Raw genomic sequence first — 16,987 nt, 5'->3', positions numbered from 1 at the left:
CGCTAACGCTTGCTTAGTCGGGTGACAATGCAATATTATGGTCCCATCGAGCTGGGGGCCGATTTTTGAATTTCGACCACTCGATTTCGTATATTTCGTTAAATAATATCTCCACTACTAGGCGTTTAAATTCTACTAATAGAATTGAAATCGAGTTTCGTCGTTTTCCACCGATTTTCGAGTGACGAAATCGAGCGATCGAAATTCAAAAATCGGTCCCCTGATCTGATGATGGAGACAGGAGGTGGCCATAGGAACTGTGATAAAACAACGCAACATCATTGTGTTTGGGGTTTTTTAGAATGGTCTCGATAAATATTAGTTGCCTGTTGAAAGAAAATATTTATTTGGCGTAAAAACATACATTAGGTACAACATAAAGTTAAATAAATAAATATACAGCAAATAGGATGCCAAAAGAAACGCATAGTCAGCGATAAAAATATGTATAGTTCATAATCAAAATTCACTTGCCATGGAATGAAAACCCTAAAAGTAAGTACCCAATCAAACTAATTTATGTCTTAAGTCTTAACCTAGGTAGTGCTAAATTTAAGGGCTGGTAGAGACGGACTGCAACTTGTATGGGAACTGCACGCCGACATTGCAGTTGGCGTGCAGTTCCCATACAAATTGCAGTCTGTGTCAGCCCTAACACCCAAACTCCAAACTTACGCGGCCTTTTAATTACATCCTAATTAAATAGTTGATTGCTGTATTTTCGTGCTCCCGCCGTTGCGCGGTGGACGTTAGCCAACATGGAGAAATATGTGAATTTGTTTAAACGACATGTGATCAATTTCAAGTTGGAACTATGTTGCTTCATGGCGCCAGTGAAATCTGGTCTGTTGGCGTTCGCTTGTTTACATATTGTGATCGGTGTAAGTGATTTCTTCTTCTTTATATTTAAGAGCTGTGGTCCTGTCGGTGAAGCAATCTCCAACTTGTCCGGTCATCTGCCAACTCCTTAACCTTCTGGTATGACACGACCTGAACCTTTTCTTTTAATGGTTGAAATAATTGATTCTCGGTCTTCCTCTTCCTCTCTTTCCCTCTATTTTTCCTTCTATGATGTTCTTTAGGAACATGTCGTGTCGTAGCAAATGTCCAGAAGTAGTACTCCTCTTCTATTGTCTTTACTAAGTATATTTCTTTTCTCGTTAAGAGCCAACAGGAGTAGTCATTCCTCCATACAAACGTAGTCCTCGTTTTCCTCCGTGGTTTTTTAAGCTAGAGCAATGATTTTTTCAACACAGATTAATATTGTCAATATCTGTGTCGGACCGTTTTGCTTTTTTTGATATTTTTGTTTTTTAAGGCGCTAGAGCCCTTCAAAAATGGCCAAAATGGCCTAATTGATTATGCCGCAATGAGAGGCGTGGTATTCAAAACTGATATCAATTAGCCAAAAAAGCAAAACGGTCCGACACAGATAATTTCATAATCATTCAGATTTCCAAATTTGGTTACGATTGGTTAAGATTTGGAGGAGGAAAAAGAGGACTACGAAACCTCGATTTTTGACATTTTTACGCAGGATTTTTCGCCTCAGCTGCAGTTGTCCCTATCGCACTAATTTTAGGGGCGGGTTCAAGTTTCTAAATACGTACACAGACAGAAAAGTGATGGGCAATAGTCGACATGTAATATCGATAATCTAGTGATGTGAGAAGTTATCGATAAACCATAACAAAGTCGCGATTTGCCCCTTAGTAGGCGAAGTTAGTGAAGTAAGTAATACCTATTGCACTTTTGCCTCAGGGGAAACCGTTTAACAATATTATTTCTTGGTTCATACAAAGCTGAGTAGACGCACTTTTATTTTATAATAATTTTTGATTTCATATCTGTGGTAATAAACGCTTTGAATACATTTTTCTAAACATCATTCCGAATCCAATGAGGTATCACACCTTTGAACTTGTACTATACTGTTGTCCCAAATTGGGGTTTCGTATTTATTCCGACCAGAATCAGGAGCTCCGCAAACATAGGTACCTAAATGTATCCAAATCTGAATTAAAAAAAATAATCGGCCGAGAGCATGTCGGGCTATGCTCAGTGTAGAGTTTCGTAGTTACCGTTCTGTCAAAATAGGCCAAACCTTTACGTATTTTTAGATTTTTACTAAGAACAGAAGATTTTTTGCAATAACTCAAAACCGACTGGAGTCCGATCATATTCGCTATATAGTTTTTATTGAAAGTAGTTATTAAGCGTTTGTTGATTTTTTTCATGTTTTTGAACCATGGTTCAAAAGTTACAGGGTGGTGGGGATATTTTTTTTTTCTTTCGGAGCGATTATTTCCGAAAATATATAAATTTATCAAAAAATGTTTTAAGGGGACCTTTATTCGTTTTGAAACACCTATCCAAGGGTAGGGTAAGGGTAAGGGGGTAAGGGGACTAAGCAAATAAAAAATATATATATATACGAGTATATACCTTTGAGTTCAATTGGCGTAAAGGACATTTTAGCGAAAATGAGTTATATATACAGTTTTAATACCTGGCTTAACAACCTCAAAGCTGTACTCTGATTAACACTGATTTAAACTTTCACGATTATTAAACATTATCAAACTGCACAACGGGACTTAATCGCGTATTTAAGTTTTAAGATTTACCTCCGACGTTTCGAGGACGGCGTTGTCCCCGTGGTCTCGGAGAAGACACCACTTCTTCTCCGAGACCACGGGGACAACGCCGTCCTCGAAACGTCGGAGGTAAATCTTAAAACTTAAGTACGCGATTAAGTCCCGTTGTGCAGTTTGATAATGTACTCTGATTGCCTAATCATGCATGCCATACGATTAAATAAATAAATACATATACAGTTTTGTTCAGAATTCCAAGCGCTTTTGTTCTGTATATTTAAAATTTCGATATCTCGTAAAAAGTTGCCTTTACGACCCAATTTTTACACTATGAGCTTGCAAAAACAGCTTAGCTCAAGGGGCGTAAATAACCAGTTATTTTTTCTTCTTTTTGTAAATAAATTATGTTGTAAAGAACTAACAATACTAACATGTCCTTTGTCGTCATTTAGCCCTTCATTTGTCACGATAATTTTTCATATCGTGTGGTCAAGATGGTCGTAAAGGACATTATTTGACTATTGAAATTATTTTACTTGCCCTTTACGACCCGTCCTAAAAATGATTTTACCTTAAGTATACGAGGCGAACAAATTGTAAAGGACTTTTCTAATTTTTGTGTCGTTTAAACTCCAAATTGCAAACAAATAACATGGACGTAGCAGTATGTAGACTATCAAAAAAGTCGTTTTCGGGGACTTTTATTACTATAATGTAATGTTTGCCGTCAAATTTGAAAGCATTTACGCAAGAGTTTTTCGCAGTTATCTTTGTTCATGGACGTAATTAGGTCTATAAAGCCAAGTTGATAAATAGTTTTATGGGTCCTTTATTACCAAAATATAACGTTTGCCCTTCAAATTAGAAAACTCAGCTCCAGAGTGTTTTTCCGCACCTATTACTGTGTTACTCGCAGTGGAATCTCTTATAGTCTTGCGACAATAACATATGTACTAGTCTGTGCATAATACACTCTGAACCTTTCCGACTCGCATTTATTGTTGATTAGGAGAACGAGACCGGTACAAAATACAAAAAATACAAAATACAAAATTCTTTATTTCATAAAAAGCTGTACATAAATTTGAGGGATGGTGTCTCCCGGTAAGCAATATATGCCTGTGTTGGAAGGCACCGCTCTTCCGTTATTATTGAAATCTAACTAATACTAAGCTACACTATTTACAAGTCACAAAATATTTACTACCTATACTATTTACAAATAATAATTATATACTAATTACAAGCAATACATTAATTATAACTATTAACTATAAGCAACACAAAGACAACAATAAAAATATGTGATCAGAAAAGTACTCAAGCCTGCACTCGTGTGTGTGTGTGTGTGTGTGTGTGTGTGTGTGTGTGTGTGTCTGATGGTACTCATCGTAAAAGGCTCTCTGTTTTCTCATATGTTTTAGTTTTGAGCCATTTGGTTACAGTAGACTTACATTCATGGGATTGTTTAGGGTAAATGTTTAGGATTTTATTGATTTTATTATATATGAAAGCGGATTTTGTGTTAAATTGTGAGTTCGCAAAGGTTGTTCTAATATGAGAAGATCTCGCTACATTAATTAAAGTTCGTTTTATGTTATAGTTAGGATTGTAGGTAAGGTGTATCATCGATTGCCCATTGCCTCGCTCCTGACTATTTATTATCCGTTCCTGAGCGGTGGAAGTTGTTTATTGTGCGTAATTTAATTATTTGTGTCATTGGTGGAGCTCGGCTACAATAACTAGTTGAAATAAAGAACAATGCTTCGTTTCAAACACACTCACAAAGTTTTGAACGTATCTGGACGAAGTGGTAATTAATACTTAATGACCGAATCGGTTATAATTAATTCGTTTACTTACTTGTTTCATAATTTCTAACAGAAGATATTTTTAAGTATTTGAAATTAGATATTTTTGCAGCTACAGTTAACAGGGATGCAATAACACAGAAATTACTACTTAAATAGGAATAAAAAAACGATTTAATATCTTATTGTTTCGTATTTTGAAATAAGACATCTTGAAAAATTGAAACTATAGAATTCACTAAGGACGTTCCAAATGTTTGATATGCTAATTCTTATCATCGTTAGCTGATCTTATACTTCCCTTGTTATGATTAAGGGCTGTCATGTTATGATTGAAGGCGGCTAGTGTTAAGCACTGGGACATTTAATTTACCTTCATTCCCGAATATTAGCTACTTTGTGAGCAATTGGTTCAAAATATTGTGCTTTCTTTATTATTACTATATTATTAGAAAAATATTAATAACAGCTGTACCTAATCGGGTTATACCATCATTAACTACCGTTTGATACATTTTTAAGCTTCGTTATAAACTATGCTGAAAACAGTTAACATGTGTAGGTACCGTGGCTGGTAACTAATACACCCCGAATTTGGAATAAAATAGTCTCAGAATGTCACTTACGACCCCTACTAAACAAGATACACTTTATCAAAAAACGCAGCATGGGTGTAAAGGACATCATAGTGTTTTTGACCAATTCTATAGGACATTAACTTCTTTCGTTTTGAATTTATACATATGATTGCTAATTCAGGTTAAAGAGACTAACATGTTGAGTACTTTTTTAATACACATCAAAAATATAGCTCCATAAACAACAAAAATAAATCTCTGTCTACTGAAAAATTGCATTTTGTCCTTTACGCCACTTGAACCCAAAGGTATCGAATATTGTATGGGAGGTCTCAGGTCTGCAATTCTTTTTTAATAGTTTTTATTTTACCGTTCCGTCGGAATGTGTGATTCATGTACTTACGATCACGAGTCAAAGCCTGGGAGAGACAGGCAGACAGACGAACATGGCGAAACAATAAGGGTTTCTTTGGTGACTACGCAACTCTAAATATCGGACCACTAATAAAACAGTTATTAATTTGATTGCAGGTTGTAGACGGATATTGAATTCAGTTAGGTACCTAAAGTCAAGAAGTTAAATCACAATAACAGGGAATGTGATTCGGTCAAATTCTGTTCTAATGTATGGGGAAGACAAACAAATTATAGCCAGCATTCAATGAATGTAGTATGATACCTTGGGGTATGGTGCTTTACGCACACTAGTGTCCCGACCCCTCCCCCTGACGCAACCCCCCCAAAAATAAACTGCCAACCGGGACATATTTCATGCTAAAAGGGGGGGGGTGCGTCATGGGGAGGGGGTAGGACGCTAGTGTGCGTAAAGCACCATACCCAAAGGTATCATACTACATTCATAAAATGCTGGCTATAGTTAGTTTTTCTAAAAACACAATTTGACCGAATCAAATAAGTAAACGCTTAGTGGCGGTAGCGAGCTAACGAGTTACCACCGAAGAATAAAGCCCGATTTAGACGATACGAGAACTCGCATGCGAGTTTCATACCATTGCGGATTATGATTGGTCGGTTGAATTGGACGTAATCCACAGTCCGCAATGTAACTAAAATCGCAAGCGAGTTCGCGCGCCGTCTAATTCAGCCCTAAGTTTGTAATATAAGAAAAGAACTAGGTGTAGCAAAGCTATGACAGACCGACCGCTTCGCGAGGCCCGTGAAGGCAAATGACGCCTGCGTCTGTGTGCGCGCACCACACACACAGGGATAGTCCTTCACTACGCAGCGCCGCCCCCGTCAGCGCGACGGCGATATTCACCTCAAAATATCAAAACTGAGATCGCGCTGACGTCCTGTTTCGTCTTAATCCTATCCAGAACACTATCATTTAATAAGTGATTTCTAATACCTATCAGTGGCGGCGCGTCCATAAAAGCCGATTCCCACCGGCTTGCCTGTTTTTGGACGTTTGAGCAGAGATGTAAAGGAAATACGTAAGCCAAATTAGCCCCGGCTTGCCTAATATGGATATGTTTGACGCTCTGCCACTGATACCTATATATTTGTTGTGTACCTAATTCAAAATGTGTCCATGTAATTTCGTAGTCCGTTGTACAGCCAAGGAATTTAATTTCTGTGCCGCTTCGTACAAACGCCATCAGATATATTGGAACGGCCGAGGTGCTCAAAAGTATCTGACGCAATAGACGCGGTTCAGATATTTGTGAGCACCTTGGCCGCTCCGATGTATCTGATGGTGACTGTACAAATTATTGTACCACAGTCACATTCTTATGACTAAAGTTTGTAAAGTATGTACCTACTCGTATGTACACAGTATTAGGTCAGTGGCGGGACTTCCATACAAGCCCAAAAGCCGGGCTTGCCCTAAGGCAACTAATTGCCTTACCGAAATTACGTAGTGATAAGATCAATAAAGATTATTTTGAAAATCGCGCGCCAAACGAACCCGTATTATTAAATTCAAGCCACAGCGGCCTCGAACCGCGGCACGAGCGTGTTGCAAAATTATGCCGCGGCGTGGCGCCTCGTCCGCGCGAACTAAATCAGGCGGAGGATGTTCTAGCTATCCTGCTCGAACTCGCACTCGTTGGCTTGCAACCGTGCTTGCTTTTTCGTCCCGCTCTGGGCACTATCAGCCTACAAATCGTCAAAGAACGATGTAACTATTTGTTGGTATGTATAGCAATTTTATAAGACGATTTATGCTTGGATTTTGTGTGAAGTTAGCTGCATAAGTTCGCACAGCGCGCGTTCGCGTTTACTTCAAGTGTATTATTATTTAGTTGAGCCGAGTCAGTGGTCGAGTCGAAAGTAACGAAAGTTTGTTTAAGTGAATTTGATTAAATAGTGAATGTGAATTTGTTCATTGTTGTGGCGCTTAGTTTAATAAGTGTTAACAATGGATCAAGAAGTGGTTCCTTGTGACGGTTTGAAATGCGTCCACGTTTTAGTCAACCAAAACAAGGTAAAGTCTTTGACCTTTTTCGAAAAACGGGACCTAATTTCCGCGGCAAAACCAACACCCGACTTGTGTATTTCTCAGTCAAGTCAGTCGCGTAAGAGAAATTTCTGTAGGGCCGTCTACAAGACTCATTGGATTGTTGGTTGTTCCCATACAAATAAGATGTATTGCTGGTGTTGCATATTTTTTTCGAACGATATTAACGTTTGGAATACTTCTGGCTATAACGATTTAAATAATTTATCTGGAGCAATAAAGAGGCACATGAATTCCGGTAAACATATGTGTGCAGTGATTTCTTTTAGCAATTTTGGGAAACAAAGGATCGAGGCCTCTTTGTCGCGACAATTATCAGAAGAAATATCAAAACATAACATGCGTGTTGACAACAATCGTAGTGTTTTTCAGAGGTTAGTCGATATTGTGTGCCATTTAGCACAGCAAGAACTTCCTTTTAGAGGACACGATGAGTCAAACACTTCATTAAATAGGGGCAATTTTTTGGAACTTGTATCGTTGCTATCAAAATATGACGGCGTTCTACAAAAACATGTTCAAAGCGACAAACCAAGCTCGAGCTATTTGTCTAACAAAATACAAAATGACATTATTCATTCCGTAGCAGACGTGCGCTATGATTAGCTCGCCTCGTCACGCTAGCAGATGCATTTGACCCCGAAGAGTGAAGATTGGACAGTTATTACGAAAACATATCTTTCGGCTTGCCCTACTCCAAAACCCTAGGCACGCTACTGTATTAGGTACCCGATTTTTGGTCGTGAGACATAATTAACGTCAAATGCTCTACTCGAACAAATCTAAACTTTAACGTTTAAAAAAAAAATAGTAAAACGTTTTCATTTTGTGTTTATTTTTAGGTATCAACACTGATGTTTTTCGCCGAAGAGAGTTTCGAACCCCTACTGCTCAAGGTCCTAAACGGCATTTCTGAGGAGCCTCCTAATTACGGACCTTCGTGCATGATTGTCTACGCTGTCGAACTAGGCTCTAACGTAGTGCTGTTGTGCGGTATAATACGGGTACGTTTATTAGGTACGTTTATCACGCTCCGCGATTATTGTACCATTTAGGGTCCTAGCTAAATGGGTTGTTCGATACTTATGCTATAGAATTTCCAATTTCGCAAGAACCCTAAATGGCATAACAATCCCGTGTGGTAACTGTACACTACCTACATTTACTATCTTAGGTATTGAGCGCAGGCACTTGCATTTCACTTAATTATTCAGGCACACTCAGCATACGAAGTTCCAAGGGTATATTGAGGCACAGTCTAGTGCTAAATGCTTCCATCTAACTTCTGCGTTACGGCGTTCAGGGCATTAGTTGCCCTGCTAGCATGAGTCAGGCGCGGATCCACCGTTGTGGGCACGGTGGGCATGCCCACAACCCTAATAGGGTGCCCTATTGATTACCCGAGTAGAAATATGCCGATTTTTGTTTTATAGACGCTTTGGCAGAGGAACATTTGGAAGAATTTCATTAGGTATAAGTACGCAGAGTAGTCAGTTGATCGATACGCAGATTAACTTTTCGTAGAATGATTTGACCATTGGCCGAAACACGGTACCTAGGTACTTAGTTAAATAGAACTCCTAGCTGTCATAAATATTTATATCAGCTGACTTTTCTTAAATTGTTAACTTATGGAGTCTTAAATTTAAACAATCAGACATTTTTGTATAATTTCTTAAAACAATTCCAGCTTTTTATTGACTGTCATAGGAGTTTTAGAGCGCAGGTCTATATGGGTATGGAAAGGGTTTCATAGACCTTACAAAAAATCGCATGCCATTTTTGGTAAAATTCAGACTACTTAAGTGTAGCTGTAGGGGCAAGTGCTCTACATGTGGACATTTTCCAGATTTTGGCCTTATTATCTGTACCAAATTTCAACTCAGGTAATTGGTCTAGTAGTTTCGGAGAAAATAGGCTGTGACAGACGGACATACAGACGCACGAGTGATCCTATAAGAGTTCCGTGTTTTCCTTTTACGGAACCCTAAAAATGCATTTTTCTAATTTCACGATGGTAGTCTATCGTTAGTAGTTCTTTAAATACCGACAGTGTCCACGGGTAAAATGAATGATTTATTGTGAATCAAGAGTCTACCAAAAGTCGACTTGAAGTAACATCTACGAATAATTGACTCGGCGAAACCATTTTCGGCGAAACATTGTAAGACTTGTAAGCGAATCGACAATCTGCTAAAAATTGGTCGGGGAATCATTAGGGTAGGTACCCCAGCTGAATATAGAGCCCTAATTATTTGCAAGAAAATAGATTATTTACTAACAGGGGCAATTATTTCTAGCTTAATGCCAGCTTTTAATTTACAGTTGAAGGAGTTTTTTAGCGTAGTTATCTATCTAAGAGTTCAGTCTATACTGAAATAAATCTCTCTCTGTGCGAATTTATTGGTCGGGGAATCATCAGGTACCCTCGACTCACACTTGACGAATTTTGGAGTGGCTGTGACCACAACCTTTTTTGAGGGCTGGATCCGCGCCTGGCATGAGTTGCATTGTCGCGCGCGAGACCATACTTGAAGTCGCGCTAGATGTATGGAGTCGCGCGCGAGAACGCATCTCATGCTGGCAGGTCTGTTGGTCTATCTACCGCCATATACCCTGCTGACGATTTGTTTTCTTCACAATACCATCTAAAATAGTTTAGTAAACTTTTTCAGATGATAGCATCTGACAAAGTTTCAATAGTGATGCGATTACATTTTTTTATGTACGTGTTTGGGTGCCTGGCTGCCATTTCTTAACCCACAAACGGAGCGGCAGCTGACGCAGTGGATAAAGAAGAAAATTGTAGCTGTGCTAAAATGCATTGTTTTGCAGAACGACCTCATACTGCTTCGTGTGTACATGTACTTCGCCTTCGGAGTCCTAACGGCTGCGCTAATGGCTTACTCCGTGATGTTCCCACCTCAAGAACTAACCATGAAGTTCCTCATTGCCGCCAGTATTGGTAAGCTCGGTGGGCCCTATTTGTATCCGTCCAAACTGGACAGTTACCTATCTGTTCAATATTTGTACACACTTGTCAAACAAGTATCCAGTCATTCAACGAGGGAAACGGGGATGGTCGCGCGCACCCGAGCTGCATACATCGCTGTCATCGCATTGTTAGTAGCTCGGTACACGTCAAAGGCCGTCGGACCAATGTTACTTTTTACACTGTGACTTCAGTATGGCAACATTATCTTTTGAAAACTAATTCTATTGTTTATTATAATTACTCTATTTTCTAAAATGAATTTTATTAAGTAATACTCAGAGGTCCGAAACATAATATGTATTTAAATTAAACCATCATAATATATACGTAACACAAACACAGATATTCCTTTCTTATTGAGGCTGTGACATATTGACATAGAACTCGTCAAGTTTCATACTAACATTTAACAACTAATCAGCCAGTATAAATCTATACATACTCAACACGCCTCCTTAGATTTATACATGGCAACACATAAACACTTGCAACACTAATCTACAATATTAAATTAAATTGACATCACATTTTTGACTAATTACAATTTTTAAACTTTACCATGAACACGTTGTATAACACGGTGTATATTATGTTACATTTAACATTTGTCTAAATTTAAAGAATTTAACATGACCTAACGATTTAGTCAGGATATCCGCTACATTATCTTCAGAATTCACTTTTATAATATCTATAACACCATTTTTAAAATTCTCATGTACATAGTGATAATGCACTTCAATGTGTTTTGAGTTTTTGGTAAAATTACCGTACTTGGCGATAATCATCGCACCTGAATTGTCTTCGTACATATTGACTGGATCATTGAACGTTAAAAACACATCATTAAGCACACTTCGTAAAAGAATGATCTCAGTTACGGCTTCGGATAACGCTATATATTCGGCAAATGTTGAAGACTTAGTTACACTGCTTTGTTTCTTTGACTTCCAATACACAGCGTTTCCGAATAACCTTATTACAAATCCTGTGGTAGATTTTCTATCTAAAACATCTCCGGCCCAATCGGCATCTACGTAACAATCCATAATATTAGCCTTAAGTTTTGGCAATACGTGAGCTTAAGGCTCTTTGTCGCATATAAATATTTTAAAACACGCAATGCACATTTAAAATGAGTCTCGTTATAAGTATTTTGAAACCTGCTCAAATAATTGACACAATAAGCTGTATCTGGTCGAGTACCAGAACTAATATAGAGCAACGCTCCTATCAAATTTCGATATTTTACATCCTCATTCAGCTCACATCTGTCAAGTTTCATATTAATCTCCATCGGTGTTTTATACAATTTAGAATTTTCAATTTTATACTTTTTTGCTAACGACTCTATATATTTTTCTTGGCTCAAAGTTAAAATATTCGCTTTACTGTAATCATACTCAACATCAATTCCTATATAGTTTTTAACTTTTCCCATGTCCTTCATTCTAAAATAACTACTCAATTTATTTTTTATCGTAGCAACCATTTGTTCATCTTTGCAAGCAATTAATAAATCATCTACGTATACTAATATATATACTGTTTGGTTATTATCAGTTTTCACATAGAGACAATTAGTCATATTTACTTCGCCGAAACCCTAAGGTCAACACAAATTTATGAAAACATTCGTACCACGCACGTGGGCTTTCCTTTAATCCATATAAGGACTTATATAATTTATATACTTTACCAGTATCATCGTTATATCCTAACGGTTGTTTGACATACACTTCGGATAACACTTTACCGTTTAACCCTTTACCAGGCTGACATTTCAAAAATGACAAACGAATGTCAGACCTACTCATCGAAAATAGAAGACATGTTTGAAGTGCCGTATGTGGGAAATATATATCCCTTAGCCTGGTAAAGGGTTAAAAAGGCAGTCTCTACATCCATTTGATGTATATGTAGGTTAAATTGACAACAAAATGATAAAAGCAATTTCAAAGTTTGCATTCTAGCTACAGGTGAATATGTATCTTCGACATTATCTGTCTGTTGAAAGCCTCGTACCACTAACCTTGCTTTATAGAGACCGTTGGTTTTCTTCGTATACACCCATTTAACGTCAAGTACCTTTTTGTTCTCTGGAGCATTTACCAGCGTCCAAGTATTATTCTTCACAAGACTGTTCATCTCTCTATCCATTGCCTCTTTCCATTGCTCTGCCTCGTCACATTTGGTCGCCTCCTGAAAAGTATCTGGAATCATCGCATCACAATAATTAACAGTTATACAATAGTAGCCGAATTCTTCGTCGAAACGGACTGGTGCTTTAGTTTGTCTCTTAGACTTTCTCGTCTCATTGATTACGTTGTCGTCATTATCATTCTCTTGTACTGTATCTTCACGTTCAATTTCATTTAGGGTATCTTCCCACTTTTCTTCTTCGTTTTTATTTTCCTCTTTACTTTCTTCCTCGCCGTCAAAAGCAATTAATTTCACATCTTTTTCAATTATATCTACGTGTCTTGCTATGATAATTCTGTCATTAATCAGTACTCTATAACCAACATCTGTATATCCGAGTAGAATTCCCATTTCTGATTTATGGTCCCATTTTGACCTTCGCCTTTCTTCTGGCGTTCTAACATAAACTTTACTGCCATACATTTTTAAATATTTTGCAGATGGCTTCTTCTGGAAAAATAGTTCATAGGGAGTCTTTCTTTCTTGAGTAAGTATTTGTCAATATTCGGTTCTTTAAATAAGCTGCTGTTTTTACGGCTTCTGGCCAAAATCGTCTGTCAACTTTTGCTTCTGCTAAAAGGCATCTTGCCATATCCATAATCGATCTATTATATCTTTCTGCTGTACCGTTCAACTCATGCACATATGCTGGACAGGGCTTAATCATAATACCCTTATCTCTCGCAAAATTAAAAATTCTTTTATTAATATATTCTCTACCATTGTCGCATCTCAATTCTTTTATTACTTTTCCTGTTAAATTTTGTAGCTCATTTACATATTCCACAAAACAGTCATATACTTCTTCCTTAGATCCGATACAAAATACTTTTGCCAGCTTGCTAAAATCATCTATAAATGTTAGAAAATATTTTTCTCCTTGATGTCCTGTCGTTCTATGTGGTCCATTAACATCCGTATGCACAATCTGTAATATATCTTCCGCTTTCGTCCGATGATTATTAAATGGTAAGTTATGCATTTTGTTTTCAACGCAGATCGCACATTTCATATAGTCTGTCTCTAATTGCTCAGGTATTCCTTCCAATAGTTGTTTTCTGCACATAACGTCAAGATGATTGAAATTTACATGACCAAGTGTTCTATGAAGTTTTTCTTTCATTGTCATATTACTGCTTGCGACATTTACACCAATTGTTTTTGTAATGAAGCTTGTCATTTTATATAATCTGTCCTCCTTCTTCGCAATTGCTATTAGTTCTCTATTCCGGTTATATATCTTTGACAAATGTCCTGACGAAATTATTGTGTGATTGTCTGTAATCTTCGCATAGCTCAACAAGTTTGCTTTCATCTCTTTTATGTAAAATACATTACCTATGACCACTTTATTTTTATTCTCATAAACAGGAAAATATGTCGCTATGCTGCCAACTTTCGTTGCGTTCAAAAATCTTCCATCTCCAACTTTTACTTTTACGGGCATCTTTAAAGTTATATATTTGTCAAAATATTCATCAGTATTTACGATGTGGTCTGTACAGCCGCTGTCTAAAAGCCAATTTATCTGACCCGACTTTACCGTATTCTCTTCACTTTTCGTCGAATTATGCACAATTGATGTGTGGAAGCTATTTCTGTTGTAATATGTATTGCTCTGGTAAGATCCTCTACCTCTATTTGGTCTAAAATTATGGTCACCGCGTCCACGACCATGATGTGGACCTGAATGTCCGCGTCCGCGACCACGACTTCCGTGCCAGCAATCTCTGCGCACGTGACCAGGCTTTCCACACGTAAAACAAGTCGGTTTATTTTCAGTATTTACTTTAAATGCGTTCGATCGGTTAGGTAGCTCTTCATCTATTTTTTGTAAATTTTTCATTCGTATTTTACTTTTCAGGTATTCAACAGTTCTTTCAGATTCCGGTAACACGTCTATTAAATCGCCTATATAGCTGTAACTTTCCGGTAGCGCTTTTAGCATATAATTTAATTTTTCACTTTCAGAAATAATGGCGCCGGCATTTTTCAAATCATTGACACATCTTTCAAAATCGTCGAAGAAAACATTTATATCCGTATATTTAGCTAGCTTTATATTTTCTAGATTATTTCTGCACACAATTTGTAAAGCGGTTGATTCTTTCAAATACATTTCGTCGAATTTTAATATTATTTTATATGCCGACTCTACCTCGCTTATATATTCTAACTGCCGGTTGGTAATAGCGCTGTAAATATAATTCGTAGCCTGAATATCCATCTCTTCCCATTTACTAGCATCGTCCTTGTCTGTTTTATCTCTAGTCGCTACTTCCTTGCATTTTTTAAACTGTAAATATTTCATTAACCGAATTTTCCAGTTCGCATATTCGGTTCCGTCAAACACGGGTATAATTATTTTATCGTTACTACTCATTTTTCCACTTACTTGTATATATCTTTCTTCCTTAACCACGCTCTGCTACCATATTAAGTAATACTCAGAGGTCCGAAACATAATATGTATTTAAATTAAACCATCATAATATATACGTAACACAAAAACAGATATTCCTTTCTTATTGAGGCTGTGACATATTGACATAGAACTCGTCAAGTTTCATACTAACATTTAACAACTAATCAGCCAGTATAAATCTATACATACTCAACAAATTTGAAATTCATTTTAGAAGAAATGAATTCCAAATAATATCTCGATTCAAACACTCATTCAAATTGTATTTTCGATTCATACGTTGAATAATTACGATGCGTTTTACCTCACACTAAATAATATTTCTCCTTGTTCACAGGACACCAAATCTACATCCTCCTGTTACTGCGTAGCGCAATGATCGAAATAAAACAGGCTTTAAAACAAAACGAGAACGATTACTCGGTCAGATATCGAAAAACCAGCGTTAGATATGTACCGGGCACAAGAGATAGGTACAGTGTTGTTATCGAACCTTACAGACGACGGTCAGTTCATCCTTATGACAGAGAGCCTTATAGACGAAGCAGCTCGTTGGTTCCTTTTGGTAGAGAACCATACAGAGGTTCATTAGTACCTTATAAAGAAGAACCCAGACGGCAAAGTTCATTACCTTCTGTAGACCAAGAAAATGTAATAGCCGAGGAAGAAAAGGCAACGGTTATAGCAGTTTCGCCAACGAAGGAAGTTGCCGATAAGGAAGAGGCAACGGTTATAGCACATTCGCCAGCGAAGGAAGAACTTGTTAAGGAGGTTGCCGATAAGAAAGAGGCAACGGTTATAGCACATTCGTCAGCGAAGGAAGAGATCGCTAAGGAAGTTGTTGATAAGGAAGAGACGGCTAAAAAAGTGAAGGGGGAGGGGAAGGGAAAGGAAGTGAAACGTAAGCGTAGCTTCTTTGGGAAGAAAGAGAAGGTGAAAAAAGACGGAAGTCAGAATGTGACAAACGTTGATTGAATAATGTGCTTGATTGATAAAATTTATCACTAAATGAAAATAAAGTCGAACTTAAATGTAGGTAGTTTGTGACGAAGTGACTGATTTATGTTATGAATTATGCTTATAGGTATTGAATATGTAAATAAATTATTTATTTGTCAGAAAAAAATCTTTTAATTAGCCCCCTTTAATGCCAGAAACGACCCTAATAGCATTTTCTTGTAGGGATTTTGTTGGGCCTTTGTTTACGTATTCGTTGGGCAACCGTTATATTTGGCCGTACGATTTGCTGGAGGGCCCTCGACAAAGGCCCTCCCGAAGATTCCCAACAGAGGGCCATTAGAGTAATTTTTTCGTTGGGCCTATTTAAATAAATCATACAATTATTCAACGGTGGTGGTTTTGGTTGGGCCGTGGTTGGGCCTATACACATTTGTTTGATGGTTGGTTAATTGTTACATTTGGCCGTACGATTTGCTGGAGGGCCGACGACAAAGGCCCTCCCGAAGATTCCCAACAGAGGGCCATTACAGTAATTTTTTCGTTGGGCCTATTTAAATAAATCATACAATTATTCAACGGTGGTGGTTTTGGTTGGGCCGTGGTTGGGCCTATACTCATTTGTTTGATGGTTGGTTAATTGTTACATTTGGCCGTATGGCTTGCTGTAGGGCCAACTGCAAAAAAATAAAAAAGGGCATTTTTTTCGTTGTGCTTATGTTTGCAAATTCAACAATTACCCATCGGCAAGTCAGGTAGGTTGGTAGGTAGTCGTGCACCAGGTTGAAGGCCCAACACAGCTTGTCCCACAAAGGGCCAACATTGTAACTTTAACGTTGGGCCTTGTGTAGGATTCTTACAATACTACCGTAGGTAAATAGTTGTGTAATTTACAGTGTGCCTACAGTCTAATTATGTAATGGGCTTTTGTTTACGAGTC

At 37.6% G+C, this 16,987-nt stretch overlaps 1 protein-coding gene across 1 annotated transcript; it reads left to right on the top strand.

Annotated features, from left to right (window-relative positions):
• The first annotated feature begins 754 nt into the window (after positions 1 to 754).
• Positions 755 to 16,065, top strand: LOC134671613 (uncharacterized). The gene is made up of 4 exons (XM_063529472.1): positions 755 to 881; positions 8,311 to 8,472; positions 10,304 to 10,433; positions 15,428 to 16,065. The coding sequence occupies exons 1-4, from the start codon at positions 759 to 761 to the stop codon at positions 16,063 to 16,065; spliced, it is 1,053 nt and encodes a 350-aa protein (XP_063385542.1). The 5' UTR covers positions 755 to 758.
• Positions 16,066 to 16,987: the final 922 nt, after the last annotated feature.

Source organism: Cydia fagiglandana, chromosome 15 (genome assembly GCF_963556715.1).
Source record: "Cydia fagiglandana chromosome 15, ilCydFagi1.1, whole genome shotgun sequence".
Taxonomy (NCBI): domain Eukaryota; kingdom Metazoa; phylum Arthropoda; class Insecta; order Lepidoptera; family Tortricidae; genus Cydia; species Cydia fagiglandana.
This window is presented reverse-complemented; position numbering and strand designations above follow the sequence as displayed.